The sequence below is a fragment of the Heterodontus francisci genome, chromosome 16 (genome assembly GCF_036365525.1).
Source record: "Heterodontus francisci isolate sHetFra1 chromosome 16, sHetFra1.hap1, whole genome shotgun sequence".
Classification (NCBI taxonomy): domain Eukaryota; kingdom Metazoa; phylum Chordata; class Chondrichthyes; order Heterodontiformes; family Heterodontidae; genus Heterodontus; species Heterodontus francisci.
This window is the reverse complement of record NC_090386.1, coordinates 95,565,334-95,579,589: the sequence shown is the minus strand read 5'-3', so window position 1 is coordinate 95,579,589 and position 14,256 is coordinate 95,565,334. Positions and strand designations below refer to the sequence as shown.

General features: G+C 43.5%; 1 protein-coding gene across 1 annotated transcript in view; it reads left to right on the top strand.

Annotated features, from left to right (window-relative positions):
- col9a3 (collagen, type IX, alpha 3) overlaps positions 1-14,256 on the top strand; it is a 98,653-nt gene that overhangs the window by 46,228 nt on the left and 38,169 nt on the right. Inside the window, exons 10-13 of the mRNA XM_068048592.1 lie at positions 1,488-1,523; positions 7,256-7,300; positions 10,202-10,234; positions 10,746-10,892. Of these exons, the coding sequence (XP_067904693.1) occupies positions 1,488-1,523; positions 7,256-7,300; positions 10,202-10,234; positions 10,746-10,892 (261 nt within the window). The remainder of the gene's footprint in view (positions 1-1,487; positions 1,524-7,255; positions 7,301-10,201; positions 10,235-10,745; positions 10,893-14,256) is intronic.

The window sequence follows — 14,256 nt, the reverse complement described above, 5'->3', positions numbered from 1 at the left end:
TTTCCTCCAATACCTTCCTGCAATGGTCTCTCTCATTGTGGTGGTCTGCTGCGCTCTCCATAACATGGCCTTCCAGAGAGGTGTGGACTTTGAGGACAGTAAGAACCAGGAAGGAGACAGCTCATTGGGGCAGCAGGTGGGAGAGGAGGAGTTAGAGGGAGATGACGCTGAACAGAAAGGTGCCCCTGCTGCATGAGGAGTTGGCCTCCTCCTGCCACCCTCTGGAAAGAGGACCTCTCTCCTCTCCCTCACGCATTAGATCCAGGTTTGCATCGATGAAACGAGGGGCCGCCCTGCCCCGGGTTCCAGGCCTCCAGCTCCCCTGTGGCATCTCACTTCCCTCTGGGCAGTGGATGGCTTTGACACAAACTGCAGATCTCTCCATCAGGACAACCAGCAGCCTCAGTGATGGCTGCCGTGGGGAGGCTAAATCAGTCCCACATTTCATCTGACCCACCTCCGCTCCCTCCCCCATTGACTCTAAGTGGACGGGAAACCCGTCTCCATATCAATTAAGGGCTCAACCCAGTGAAAATCTGAACTTTAATCAGTTTCCCACTGAAGGGGGTTTCTGACCCAAAAACAAATCCAGCTCCTGATTCCCGCCTCCATGGTGAAAATTCAGCCCTTATGTTTCGTAGGTTTTTTGTTTTGAAAAGGTAGATCAATCATGATTTGTTGCTGTTTCATTAACATGGCTTTTGAACTAATGAGGTGCATGTGTAATACATTCTTTTTGTGTGTATGTGCACGGCTGTGTGTGTGAGACTTCTTGAAGTATAACAATTGAAGCAAGATGTGTGTGTCTCTACAAATATTGTTTTGTGGTACAGAGATACATTTGAAGGCAAATGTGACATCAGGATGTTGAAGCCTTGGAGAGGGTGCAGAGGAGATTTACTGGATTGAAGGACTTCAGTTATATGGAGAGTGGAGAAGCTGCGATTGCTCTCCAGAGAAAGTTAAGAGAAGATTTAATCAGGGTGTTCAAAATTATGAAGAGTTTTGATAGAGTAAATAAGGAGAAACTGTTTCTACTGGCAGGAGGGTCGGTTAACCAGAGGACACGAATTTAAGATAATTGTCAAAAGTATCAGAGAAATGATGAGGAGAATTTCTTGTAGGGGGAGTGGGACTAATTGGATAGCTTTTTCAAAGAGCCAGTGCAAATCAAGTGAGGTGAATATCCTCCTACTGTACTGCCGGGTTGTATAAAAGAAGGTTCTTTCTGAACACTGGGCCTGAGGGTATAGGGACAGGTGAATAACTGGGAAAATTTATCTCCACAATACTACTGGGAGCAGCCCAGCAGAAAAATGTTGTTCTGAGTGTGTTGGTCAACATCTGTCGCATGCTGACTCAGTTTTCTAACCTTCAGTGGTGATTGTAGGATTGGGTGAGTGATGCCTTCTCTCTGTTTCCTCAGAGTTGAAGAATTTTTTCTTCACAGCCAGCTAATTATTTGGTGTTTTTTTTGCCTTCCTCAGGGTCCTGTTGGAGCATCTGGTCCCAAAGGTAACCAGGTAAGAAAATTATTCCTTCCACTGAAGTTCCTGCTGAGATTCTTTTCAACTATTGAGCCCCTGGTTGCAAGTATTGTTGCCAAGTCTGACTGGATACATTTCTGGAGGATTTAACATATTATGTTCTCACCCCAACTGCCCCACCCCACACTCCTGCCATTGGTCACCCAACATGTCCATCCTCGTAGTGCCCCGCCTTCCCACAGCCAATTGGATCATTCTTGACTGTCTGTCAAACAGCCTTTTCAGTTATAAAACTAATAAGCCAGTGTTGAAAGAATTTTTTTTATGTGATTTTTTTTCTGCTGGGTTGCTCCTGGCAGTACCCTGGAGATAAATCTTCCATTCCTGGAGACTCCAGGACAATCCTGGACGGTTGGCAACTCTAGGAGCAGGGCCTCAATCTCAGAATGCTCTATGTAAGGGAAGTCTTTGATGTTTGGACTCGCTGTGAGAACATACTCTCTGCATTTGGACCAACCTTCCAAACGTTATCTAAGAGTGTCTTGGTGATATGCTAAGGTTTTTCGAACATGTATCTCCGTTCCCTGTTAGACTGAGCTAATGTGACTTTATTTGTACAATTCCAGTAGATTTACCAGAATGATACCTGGACTCCAAGGGTTAAATTGCGAGGACAGATCACACAAACTTGCAGGTTGTATTTCCTGCAACTTAGAAGGTTATGGAGTGATTGGATCGAAGTTTTCAAGATATTGAGGGAAACTGATAGGGTAGATAGAGAGTAACTATTTCCACTGGTTGGGGAGTCTAGGACTAGGGGACATAGACTAAAAGTTAGAGTCAGACCTTACGGGAGTGAGATTAGGAAACACTTCTACATGCAAAGGGTGCTAGGAGCCTGGGAGACTCTTGCACAAACAGCAATGATGCTGTGCCAATTATTAGGTTTAAATCCGAGATTGATAGATTTTTGTAAACCAAAGACATTGAGCGATATGGAGCAAAGGTGTGCATATGGAGTTAGGTCACAGATCAGCCATGATCTCATTGAATGGCAGAACAGGTTCGAGCGGCTAAATGGCCTCCTCCTGTTTTTTATGTTCCACTGTGAACTGATATGCAAGCTCCATTTCACATCTTTTCTATTTAACCAGAGAGGAGTCCCCAATTTGTTTTTTGTTTGTTTAACTTTCCAGTTGGAGGTAATGAATTTAGTAGCTGTTTCCAATTCCCCTGTTAGACAAATCTCTTGTGATCTCTGCTAGTACTTATCCAATTGTAATACTCTCTAACTGACCTCACAACTGTAAATAGAAATAAGTTTTTGATTTACTCTTTTCTGGGTCCCAAGGTCTTAACTTGCATCTGGGGCCAAACAATATTTTTTGTTTGGTTTTGGCTGTGCAGATTGAAGCAGCAAGTGGAATGCGCCATTCCAGAATGTAAGATATAGGAACAGGAGGAGGCCATTCAGCCCCTCGAGCCTGCTTCACCATTCAATAAGATCATGGCTGATCTGATCATGGCCTTAACTCCACTTTCCTGCCTGTGCGCCATAAACTTTGACTCCCTTGTAGATCAAAAATCTGTCTAACTCAGCCTTGAATATATTCAATGACCCAGCCTCTGCTGCTCACTGGGGAAGAGAATTCCAAAGATTAATGATTCCCTGAGAGAAGAAACTCTGCATCTCCGTCTTAAATGGGAGGCCCCTTATTTTGAAACTGTGCCCCCTAGTTCTAGACTCCACCACGACGGGAAACATCCTCTCAGCAATTCCCCTGTTAAGCCGCCTCAGAATCTTATATGTTTTAATAAGATCACCCCTCATTCTTCTAAACTCCAATGACTATAGGCCCAACCTGCTCAACCTTTCTTCATAAGACAACCCCTTCATCCCAGGAATCAATCGAGTGAACCTTCTCTGAAATGCTCCCAATGCAAGTATATCCCTCCTTAAATATGGAGACAAAATCTGTACACAGTACTGTAGGTGCAGTCTCACCAATGCCTGTATAGTTGTAGCAAGACTTCCCTACTTTAAAACTCTATTCCCCTTGCAATATAGGCCAAAATTCCATTTGTGTTCTTATTTGCTTTCTGTACATGCATGCTAAAGTTTTGTGATTCATGTACGAAGACACCCAGATCCCTCTGTACTGCAGCATTCTGCAGTCTCTGTCCATTTAAATAATATTTTGCTTTTCAATTCTTACTAGCAAAGTGGATAACCTCACATTTTCCCACATTGTACCCCATCTGCCAAATTTTCGCCCACTCAATCTATCTATATTCCTTTGCAGGCTCTCTTGTATCCTCCTCGCAACTTGCTTTCCCACCTATCTTTTTATCATCAGCAAATTGGCTACAATACACTCGATCCCTTCACCCAAGTCATTAATATAAATAGTAAATAGTTGAGGTCACAGCACTGATCCCTGTGGCACTCCACTAGTTACAGTTTGCCATCCTGAAAATGACCCATTTATCCTGACACACTGTTTTTGGTTAGTTAGCCAATCCTTTATCCATGCTCCTATATTACCACCAACACCATGAGCTCTTAACTTGTGCAGTAACCTTTTAAGTGGCACTGAAACTGAACTGGAGTAGCCATATAAATACTGTGTCTACAAGAGCAGGTCAGAGGCTAGAAATCCTGCGGCGAGTAACTAACCTCCTGACTCCCCAAAGCCTGTCTACCATCTACAAGGCACAAGTCAGGAGTGTGATGGAATATCCACACTTGCTTGGATGGGTGCAGCTCCAACAAAACTCAAGAAGCTCGACACCATCCAAGACAAAGCAGCCCGCTTGATTGGCACCCCATCTACAAACATTCACTCCCTCCACCACCGACGCATAGTAGCAGCAGTGTGTACCATCCACAAGATGCATTGCAGCAACCCACCAAGGCTCCTTAGACAGCACTTTCCAAACCCGCAACCTCTACCACCTAGAAGGACAAGGGCAGCAAATGCATGGGAACACCACCACCTGCAACTTCCCCTGCAAGCCACACACCATCCTGACTTGGAATTATATCGCCGTTCCTTCACAGTTGCTAGGTCAAAATCCTGGAACTCCCTTCCTAACAGCACTGTGGGTGTACCTACCCCACATGGACTGCAGCAGTTCAAGAAGGCAGCTCACCACCACCTTCTCAAGGGCAATTAGGGATAGGCAATAAATGCTGGCCTAGCCAGCGATGCCCACATCCCATGAATGAATTTTTAAAAATCCTTATCGAATGCCTTTTAGAAATCCAAATACACTACATTTACCGGTTCTCCTTTATCCACCCTGCTCGTTGCATCCTCAAAGAACTCTAATACTTTTGTCAAACACGATTTCCCTTTCATACAATCAAGCAAAGTCAACAAGGTTTTATTATAATTTTCTAAATGTTCTGCTACTACTTCCTTAATGATGGATTCCAGCATTTTCCCAATGACCGATGTTGAGCTAACCTGGCCGATAGTTTCCTGTTTTCTATTTATCTCCTTTCTTGAACAGGGATGTTACATATGTGTTACATTCTGCATGGTCATTTTTATTATTTATTTGGGCATTGCTGGCAAGTCCAGCATTTATTGCCTGTTTCCTAATGCCCCTTAAGACATTTGGGCTATGGTAAGCCTTTTTCTTGAACTGTTGAAGCCTGTTGTCACCCAGCCCTAGGTGCCCTGAACAATTTTGATTGTTTGTAATAACTGAGTGGCTTGCTAGGCCGCTGCACAACATTAAGAGTCAACAATTTTGTGTTGGGGCTGGAGTCATGCATTGGCCCAGACAGGGTGAGGGCAACAGCTTCCCTTAAATAAAAGCAAAATACTGCAGATGCTGGAAATCTGAAATAAAAACAGAAAGTGCTGGAAATAGTCAGCAGGTCTGGCAGCATCTGTGGAGAGAGAAACAGAGTTAATGTTTCAGGTCTGATCTTTCATCAGAACAGATGATAAAAGGTCATCGAGTATTTCCAGCACTTTCTGTTTTTATTATGGCAGCTTCCCTTCCCTGATTTAGATGTTTCATTTTCGACAATCTGGCAGCATTTGTGTTTTTTTTTTCTGGTGTCGACCCGTGAATTCCCAGATTTATTGAGGTAGATTTTCAACTCACAGGTAGGTTCTGAATCTGGCATTACAGATTGGCCATTCATTATAGAAACTGCACAATTCCCATTGGCATCAATGGGTTGAAAACCTTACGTTTTCTGCAACATGTGGGTGATCCACTCATCAGATCAATGCCCAGGGGAAAAGGTGAAAGTTACCCTCAATAAATTTGGCAACACTGGCAGTACCAAGACTGGCAGCAAAGCCAGTGGGGATGGGGTCAAAGGCTGGCCAGATAGTCAGCAAGGCTAGTGGGGAGGGAGTGTTAGGGATTGGCGGTGATGTTGATGGGCCAGGCAAAAACCTGGTAAAAGGTTAAAGAGACCAACTTGCTTGCTCAAATTAATGAAACATCACTGGTCTGGGAGTAAGTGACAGTAAGAACTAGAAGAAAAATGAGAAATGCAGATGGTGCATAAAAATTCTTCTTCTAATGTCGGAAAATCCAATATCCATCTTGTGGGAAAATCAAGAAATGAGTGAGGGAAAAACCAAGATAACATCCAGACTGTCCCCGTCCTGAGGGATAGTCTTTGGGGGCATAACCATAAAATTAGAGCTAGGCCTTTTCAGGGTGATGTCAGGAAGCACTTCTTCACACAAAGGGGAGTGGAAATCTGAACTCTCTTCCCCCAAAAAGCTGTTGAGACTTGGGGTCATTTGAAAAATTTCAAAACTTAAATTAGTAGATTTTTGTTCGGTAAGGGTACGGAACCAAGGTGCAGTCAAGATATCGGTCAGCTACGATTTAATTGAATGGCAGAACAGGTTTGAGGGGCTGAATAACCTCCTGTACCTATGTTTGTAAGCCCAAGACTTCACTAACTTAGCACATATTTATGTAACAATGACCTGGACTAAATTTAAAGTTTGATTCTCAGGTTAGAGTTAAATTCCCACTAAGATTAACAATGGGATTACAACCAAATTAGAGAATCAGTCAGGAAAGTTCATATAATAATTTTTGTTAATCTTCATGTCTATCGTTAAAATAAGCTATAGGTCAGCCATGACCTAATTGAATGGCATAGCAGCCTTGAGGGGCTGAATGGCCTCTCCCGTTCCCATTGTGCCGAGTGGCAAATACCGGGGTTGCTTCTTAAACCTGCATGAGTGTCATATTCACAAACGTTTTTGGGGCAATATCCCTTTCTGAAAGTCCTGCTATGAGATTCTGGGAAAAGATTCACACGGACCCTGTAATTACTGAATGTTTGCAATCCGTGATGTTTAGTCAGTTAGTGAGTGACCTGTGGCAATGCCATGCCCTCCTCTCTAAATGGGGATGGTTTTCACCATGGCATTGATAGTCTGCTAGAGGAGCAGATCCTGCCCATTTCAACAGGACAGGAAGGGAAGGGAATCTGTTCCATCAGTGGTAAAGGCTAACATTTACAGCCCTTTCGGAATCAAACGAGGAAAATGCCCTGCACGTCAATCAGGACCCAAAATGTTGACCTGTCTTCACCCCCCTTTTATATAAGTTGTCTGACCTATTGCACATTTTCATCACTTTCTATTAGATTTCCAGAAATCAGAGTTTATTTTTGTTTTTAACAATCCCTTATCTGCCTCTTCTTGCACACTGAGAATGGAACAGACTTTATGCTAAGTTCCATGTTAACTCCTAATATATTTACTCTTTTATAGGGGCTGGCAGGGGCTGATGGGCTACCAGGAGACAAAGGAGATATGGTGAGTCAAAGATTACCAAGAGCTTAGTATTACCCAAACACTGATCTGGCAATTACTGTTACTCACAGCTATTGATCACAACCGACGGCACGTGACATATTCATCAATAAAGCAACAATAACAATCGCCAGTCATATCAATCACCCAGAAGTCTTGTATATTCATCTGCCTGTCCAGTCTTAATGAAATGCAGATTATAATATGATAATGAGCTGTTGGCTGTTATATAAACTGCTGCTTTCAATATAACGAGATGTTGATTGCAATATGATAATGAGCTGCTGGTTGTAATATGACAATGAAATACTTGTACTATGATAATGAGCTGTTGGCTGTAATATTATGATATGCTGGTTGTATTATGATAAGATGCTGATTGTGATATGATAATGAGCTACTGCTTATATTATGTTAATGAGATGCTGGTCATAATATGATAATGAGGTGCTCACTATAATATAAGCTGGGTTGATATGATGAGCTGTTGTAATGTGATAATGAGGTACTGGTTGTGATATGATGAGCTGTTGTAATGGACGGTGGATGCTGTCGGATGGTTCCCCGAGCAGACCGTCAAAGTCATTTGGTGGAATGCCTCATCACCAGAACTTTTAAACAAGCACCAAGACGTAGCTTGGCTGGTGGTGAGAAGGGCCCTTCCCGTCAGATCCTTCATGCACACCCGAAGTCTCGCCCCCTCCGCACAGTGCCCCCGCGTTGGCTGTGGTGGGGAAGAGATGGTCGCTCACCTCCTCCTGGAATGTGTCTTTGCAAAGCAGGTGTGGAAAGAGATGCAGTGGTTTTTGTGGAGGTTCATCCCAAGCAGCTCTGTAACACTGGAGTCTGTGCTCTATGGGCTGTTCCCAGGGACGCACACCGAGACAAACATCAACTGCTGCTGGAGGACTATCAATTCGGTGACAGACGCCCTTTGGTCTGCCCGAAACTTGCTGGTCTTCCAGCGCAAACAGTTGTCCACCACCGAATGTTGCAGACTGGCACATTCCAAGGTCCAGGACTACGTGCTGAGGGACGCACTAAAGCTTGGGGCAGCCGCAGCAAAGGCTCAATGGGGAAAGACCACAGTGTAAGGACCCCCACCAAGCTGAACTGAGGGGCTGGATCCATGGGAAACCCCTCGAACTGTATCGTTGATATTTTCATTTGCTGTAAATGTAAAACTGTAATTGGCATGACAATAGTGAAATGGAAGGGTTGTGAAGAAACTCATGATAGTATAGAAGGAAACTGTTTGGCAATGTAATTTTTGCAGATTTTTATGAATAAAGTATATTTTGGAAATAATAAAAAAAGCTGTTGTAATATAATGAGGTGCTGATTGTGATAAGATAATGAGCTGTTGTAATATGTAATATGATATGATGAGCTGTTATAATATGATGTGTTTATGGTTGTAATATGATAATGAGGTCCTGCGGGCAGTATCATGGACATCAGTGCAAACAACACCAGACAGACCCTGGTCAAAATGGACAGTATGAAGAAAGTGCAGTCTTGCCTTAAAGCTGCACTGAATGGGCCAGAACAGCCTAATTTAGGAAGGGTTTTTGGGCAGTATGGTTTTCATCTGTTGGCTTTTCAGGAACCTTAGTGAGAACTGGATTGTGCCATCATGGAAATCTCCCTCTTCCCTGGAGAATGAGTGAAGGTTGGGAGGTCAGGTTGTGCTGCTGGCTCCTTTACTAAACCTACTACCACCTCCAGGTCAGAGGGTCTGACAAACAGTGCATTGGGAGGCTGTGCTTGAGGAGATGGGGAAAGGTAGATTTGTGTCATATGCAGACATCCAACACCAAAAGAAATAAGTCTTCAGATAGCCCGGCTATAGACTCTACCACATCGGTGAGGACTTGGTATGCCTTGCACAATCAGTAAAGGGGTGGCCGGAGAGAGTCAGCGCTCTTACCTGCATGATCAGCAATTACCGATATATTTCTGGGCATCTCTTGTGCTTGTACTTCATTATTATGTGGACATAATTATCAGCAGCATACACAGGGAACTTGCCAGCCATACAATTCCCTCACCGCCCCCCACCCCCCTCCCCGCTACCCATAGACAATTAGGGACATAAGAACATAAGAAATAGGAGCTGGAGGAGGCCATTTGGCCCTTCGAACCTGTTCTGCCATTCAACAAGATCATGGCTGATCTTCTACCTCAACTCCACCTTCTCTCACTATTCCCATATCTCTTAATTCCCTTAGTACCCATAGGTTTGTCAACCTCTGTCATGAATATACTGAACAACTATGCATCCACATCTCTTTGGGATAGAGAGTTCCAAAGATTACCAACCCTTTGAATGAAGACATTTCTCAGTCATAAATGGCTGATCCCTTATTCTGACTCCATGTTCTGGATTCCCCAGTCAGGGGAAGCATTTTCTCAGCATCTACCCTGTCAAGCCCCTTAAGAATGTTATATGTTTCAATGAGGTCACCTCTCATTCTTCTAAACTGCAGGGCACATAGGCCTCGTCTCTCAGTCTCTCCTCATGGGACAATCCCCTCAACCCAGGAACCAGTCTAGTGAACCTTCGTTGTACTCCCTCTGGGGTAAGTTAGCAATTGGTAGGAGAATGAAAGTACTGTGAGGTTCTATTGTGTGGTGAGATTCTCTTTAGTTCATGGATGGAATGTGAGGTTCTTTTGGGTACCAGCCTCATGCCTACATGTAGCATTAGAGATACAGTGGCCTCAACATTCAGCTGGTGTGGAAACACGGTACCTGCTACCTCTTCATCCTCGGACAGTCAGAGCTGCCTGCATTACTGAACTCAAAGAAGATTGCAGGGGTGGGCACTATGAGTCTGAGGCTACACTGTTGTAAGACTTGCCTTGCATGAATCTTTAACCACCTTTGTTTTCTCCCCTTTAGGGTCAGCCAGGTCCACAGGGGCAGAAGGGAGAGGTAAGTGTCATTGCAGAAATACCATTGATTGGGAGCTTGGGGAACCATAGGTCCAAAGTCACCTTTCTCCTGTCAGTCATTGCTACACTCAACACATATGTCTCAAATGACTCAGGTATGGTATCCCAAAGAATGTTATTTTCCAAATGAGATCCACCTCGTACATTTACAGGCTCACCTGAAAGTTGCATTGAACTGATCTTGAGTTGCAATGGATGGGCAAGGATCAGGCAGCTGGCAGTTGTAAAATCCATGGCAGTCAGTGGCCTAGTGGCAGACTCTGTGAAAAGCCGGTGCATTCAGGGAAGAAGAGAGAGCGAGAGAGACAGGAGTAGGAAAGAATAAATCTGTTACCTTTGCATTTGTTGAAGTCTTTATTATATATCCTATAAAATAATTCTGTTTGTGGCTGAAGCTATTCAAACTACCTCAATTTGTGACCTTTAACCAAATGTGGCGGAGTGCTGGATGATCTTTCATTAATTCTGTTTTGCCTTTCTGATTTTTGCAGTCGGGACCTCGCGGTGAGGTGGGACCCAAAGGTAACCCTGGTCCAGCTGGCGTTCCTGGAACAGATGGTGTTCCTGGTCCTCTTGGGCCGATGGGTTTGGCAGGAGAGAGCGGAGTCCCTGGAATCACTGGAAAAACAGGTCCTCCTGTGAGTAACTTGTTCAAAAATACTGTGGGACAGGGGAGGGAGTGTTTTACTTGAATATTTTGTTGCGCTCTTAATGTAGTGGATAATGAAGCTGAGCCATTTCATACAGTAGGTTTCCCAATAATTTCCAGCACTCACACTTGTCTGGCATGAGACAGATCTTATGAGTGCAGAGCCCTTATGCATGGAAGCTGCTAATTCCATAAAATCATACAGTATGGAAGGAGGCCATTCAGCCCATCGTGATTGTACCAGTCCTTTGAAAGAGCTATTCAATTAGTCTCACTCTTCCTTCTCTTTTCTTGTAGCCTTGCAAATTCCTCCTTTTTGCCTTTATTCTAAAATTGTCATCCTTGTTTTCAAATTCTCTTCTTGCTTTATAACTGCCTGGGATCTCTGCGCTTCTCCAGTTCTGGCCTCTTGCGCATCCCCGATTTTAATCGCTCCACCATTGACGGCTCTGCCATCAGCTTCTTAGATCCTCTTCGCCTCTTTGATTCTCTGCCTCTCCTCCTTCAATTTGCTCTTTAAAACCTATCTCTTTTCACCTTTTCTAATATCTCCTTATGTGGCTCAGTGCCAGTTGTTTTTGATAACGCTCCTATGATGTGACTTGGGACATTTTCTACATTAAAGGCGTTTTCGAGTATTTATCCAATTCCCTTTTAAAAGTTACTATTGAATCAGCTTCCACTGCCCTTTCAGGCATCGCATTCCAGATCACAATAACTCCTTATGTAAAAATCTTTTTCTTCATTTCCGCCGCCGCTGGTTTATTTGCCAGTTATCTTGGAGGAATATCTCGAGGAACAGTTTGTAAGCAACATCAGATGAGTTGTTCTAAACCCATCAATTCTGATATTATTGCCTTGTGATTCTTGTGTTTAGAAACATAGAAAAATAGGAACAGGAGTAGGCCATTCGCCCCTTCGAGCCTGCACCGCCATTCAATACGATCATGGCTGATCATCCAAACTCAGTACCCAGTTCCCGCTTTCTCCCCGTATCCCTTGATCCCTTTAGCCCTAAGAACTATATCTAACTCTTTCTTGAATATATTTAATGATTTGGCCTGAACTGCTTTCTGTGGTAGAGAATTCCACAGGTTCACCACTCTCTGGGTGAATAAATCTCTCCTCATATCAATCCTAAATGGCTTGCCCCTTATCCTTAGATTGTGACCCCTGGTCCTGGACTCTCCCGCCATCGGGAACATCCTTCCTGCATCTAGTCCGTCTAGTCCTGTTAGAATTTTGTAGGTTTCTATGAGATCCCTTCTCATTCTTCTAAACTCTAGCGAATACAAGCCTAATCGACCCAATCTCTCTCCATACGTCAGTTCTGCCATCCCAGGAATCAGTCTGGTGAAACTTCACTGCACTCCCTCCATAGCAAGAATATCCTTCCTCAGATAAGGAGACCAAAACTGCACACAATACTCCAGATGTGGTCTCACCAATGCCTTGTATAATTCAAGCAAGACATCCTTGCTCCTGTACTCGAATCCTCTCACTATGAAGGCCAACATACCATTTGTCTTCTTAACTGCCTGCTGCACCTGCACGCATACTTTCAGTGACTGGTGCACAAGAACACCCAGTTCCTGCTGCACCTCCCCTTTCCCAATCTATCGCCGTTCAGATAATAATCTGACTTTCTGTTTTTGCCACCAAAGTGGATAACCTCACATTTATCCATATTATACTGCATCTGCCATGTATTTGCCCACTCACTCAACCTGTCCAAATCACACTGGAGCTTCTCTGCATGCTCCTCACAGCTCACACTCCCACCCAGCTTTGTGTCATCTGCAAACTTGGATATATTACATGTAATTCCCTCATCTATATCATTTATATTGTGAATAGCTGGTGTCCTAGCACTGATCCCTGCAGTACCCCACTAGTCAGTGCCTGCCACTCGGATAAAGACCCGTTTATTCCTACTCTTTGTTTCCTGTCTGCCAACCAGTTCTCTATCCACGTCAGTACCTTACCCCCAATCTCATGTGCTTTAATTTTGCACACTAATCTCTTATGTGGGATCTTATCGAAAGCCTTCTGAAAGTCCAAATAGACCACATCCACTGGTTCTCCCTTATCTATTCTACTAGTTACATCCTCAAAAGATTCCAGTAGATTTGTCAAGCATGATTTCCCTTTCATAAATCCATGTTGACTTTGTCCGATCCTGTCATTGTTTTCCAAGTGCTGTGCCATTACATGTTTTATAATGGACTCCAGCATTTTCCCCACTACTGATGTCAGGCTAACCGGTCTATAATTCCCTCTTTTCTCTCTACCTCCTTTTTTAAATAGTGGGGTTACATTAGCTGCCCTCCAATCCATTGGAGCTATTCCAGAGTCTATAGAATTTTGAAAAATGACCAGCAATGCATCTACTATTTCTAGGGCCACTTCCTTAAGTACTCTGGGATGTAGATTATCAGGCCCGGGGAATTTATCGCCCTTCAATCCCATCAATTTCCCTAACACCATTTCCCTACTAATACTGATTTCCTTCAGTTCCTCCTTCTCACTAGACCCTATGTTCCCTAACATTTCTGGGAGGTAATTTGTGGTCCTCCTTTGTGAAGACAGAACCAAAGTACGTATTTAATTGGTCTGCCATTTCTTTGTTTCCCATTATAAATTCCCCAGTTTCTGACTGCAAGGGACCCACATTTGTCTTCACTAATCTTTTTCCCTTCACATATCTATAGAAGCTTTTGAAGTCAGTTTTTATGTTCTCTGCAAGCTTACTCTCATACTCTATTTTCTCCTTATTAATCAATTCCTTTGTCCTCCTTTGCTGAATTCTAAACTGCTCCCAATCCTCCGGTTTTCTGCTTGTTCTGGCCATTTTATACTTCTCGTTGGATCTAATAAGCCATGGTTGAGCCACTCTTCCTGTTTTATTTTTGTGCCAGACAGGAATGAACAATTGTTGTAATTCATCCATGCGCTCTTTAAATGCTAGCCATTGCCTATCCACTGTCAACCCTTTATCATAGCCAACTCGCGCCTCATACCTTCATAATTTCCTTTATTTAGATTCAGGACTCTAGTCTCGGAATCAACTCTCTCACACTCCATCTTAATGAAGAATTCTATCATGTTATGGTCGTTCTTCCCCAAGGGACCCCACACAACAAGATTGTTAATTAATCCTTTCTCATTACACAATACCCAGTCTAGGATGGCCTGTTCTCTTGTTGGTTCTTCAACGTTTTGGTCCAAAAAAAATCACGTACACACTCCTGGAATTCCTCCTCTACAGTAGTATTGCTAATTTGGTTTGCCCAATCTGTATGTAGATTAACGTCACCCATAATTACAGCTTCAAATGCTTCTACCTCAAGAGA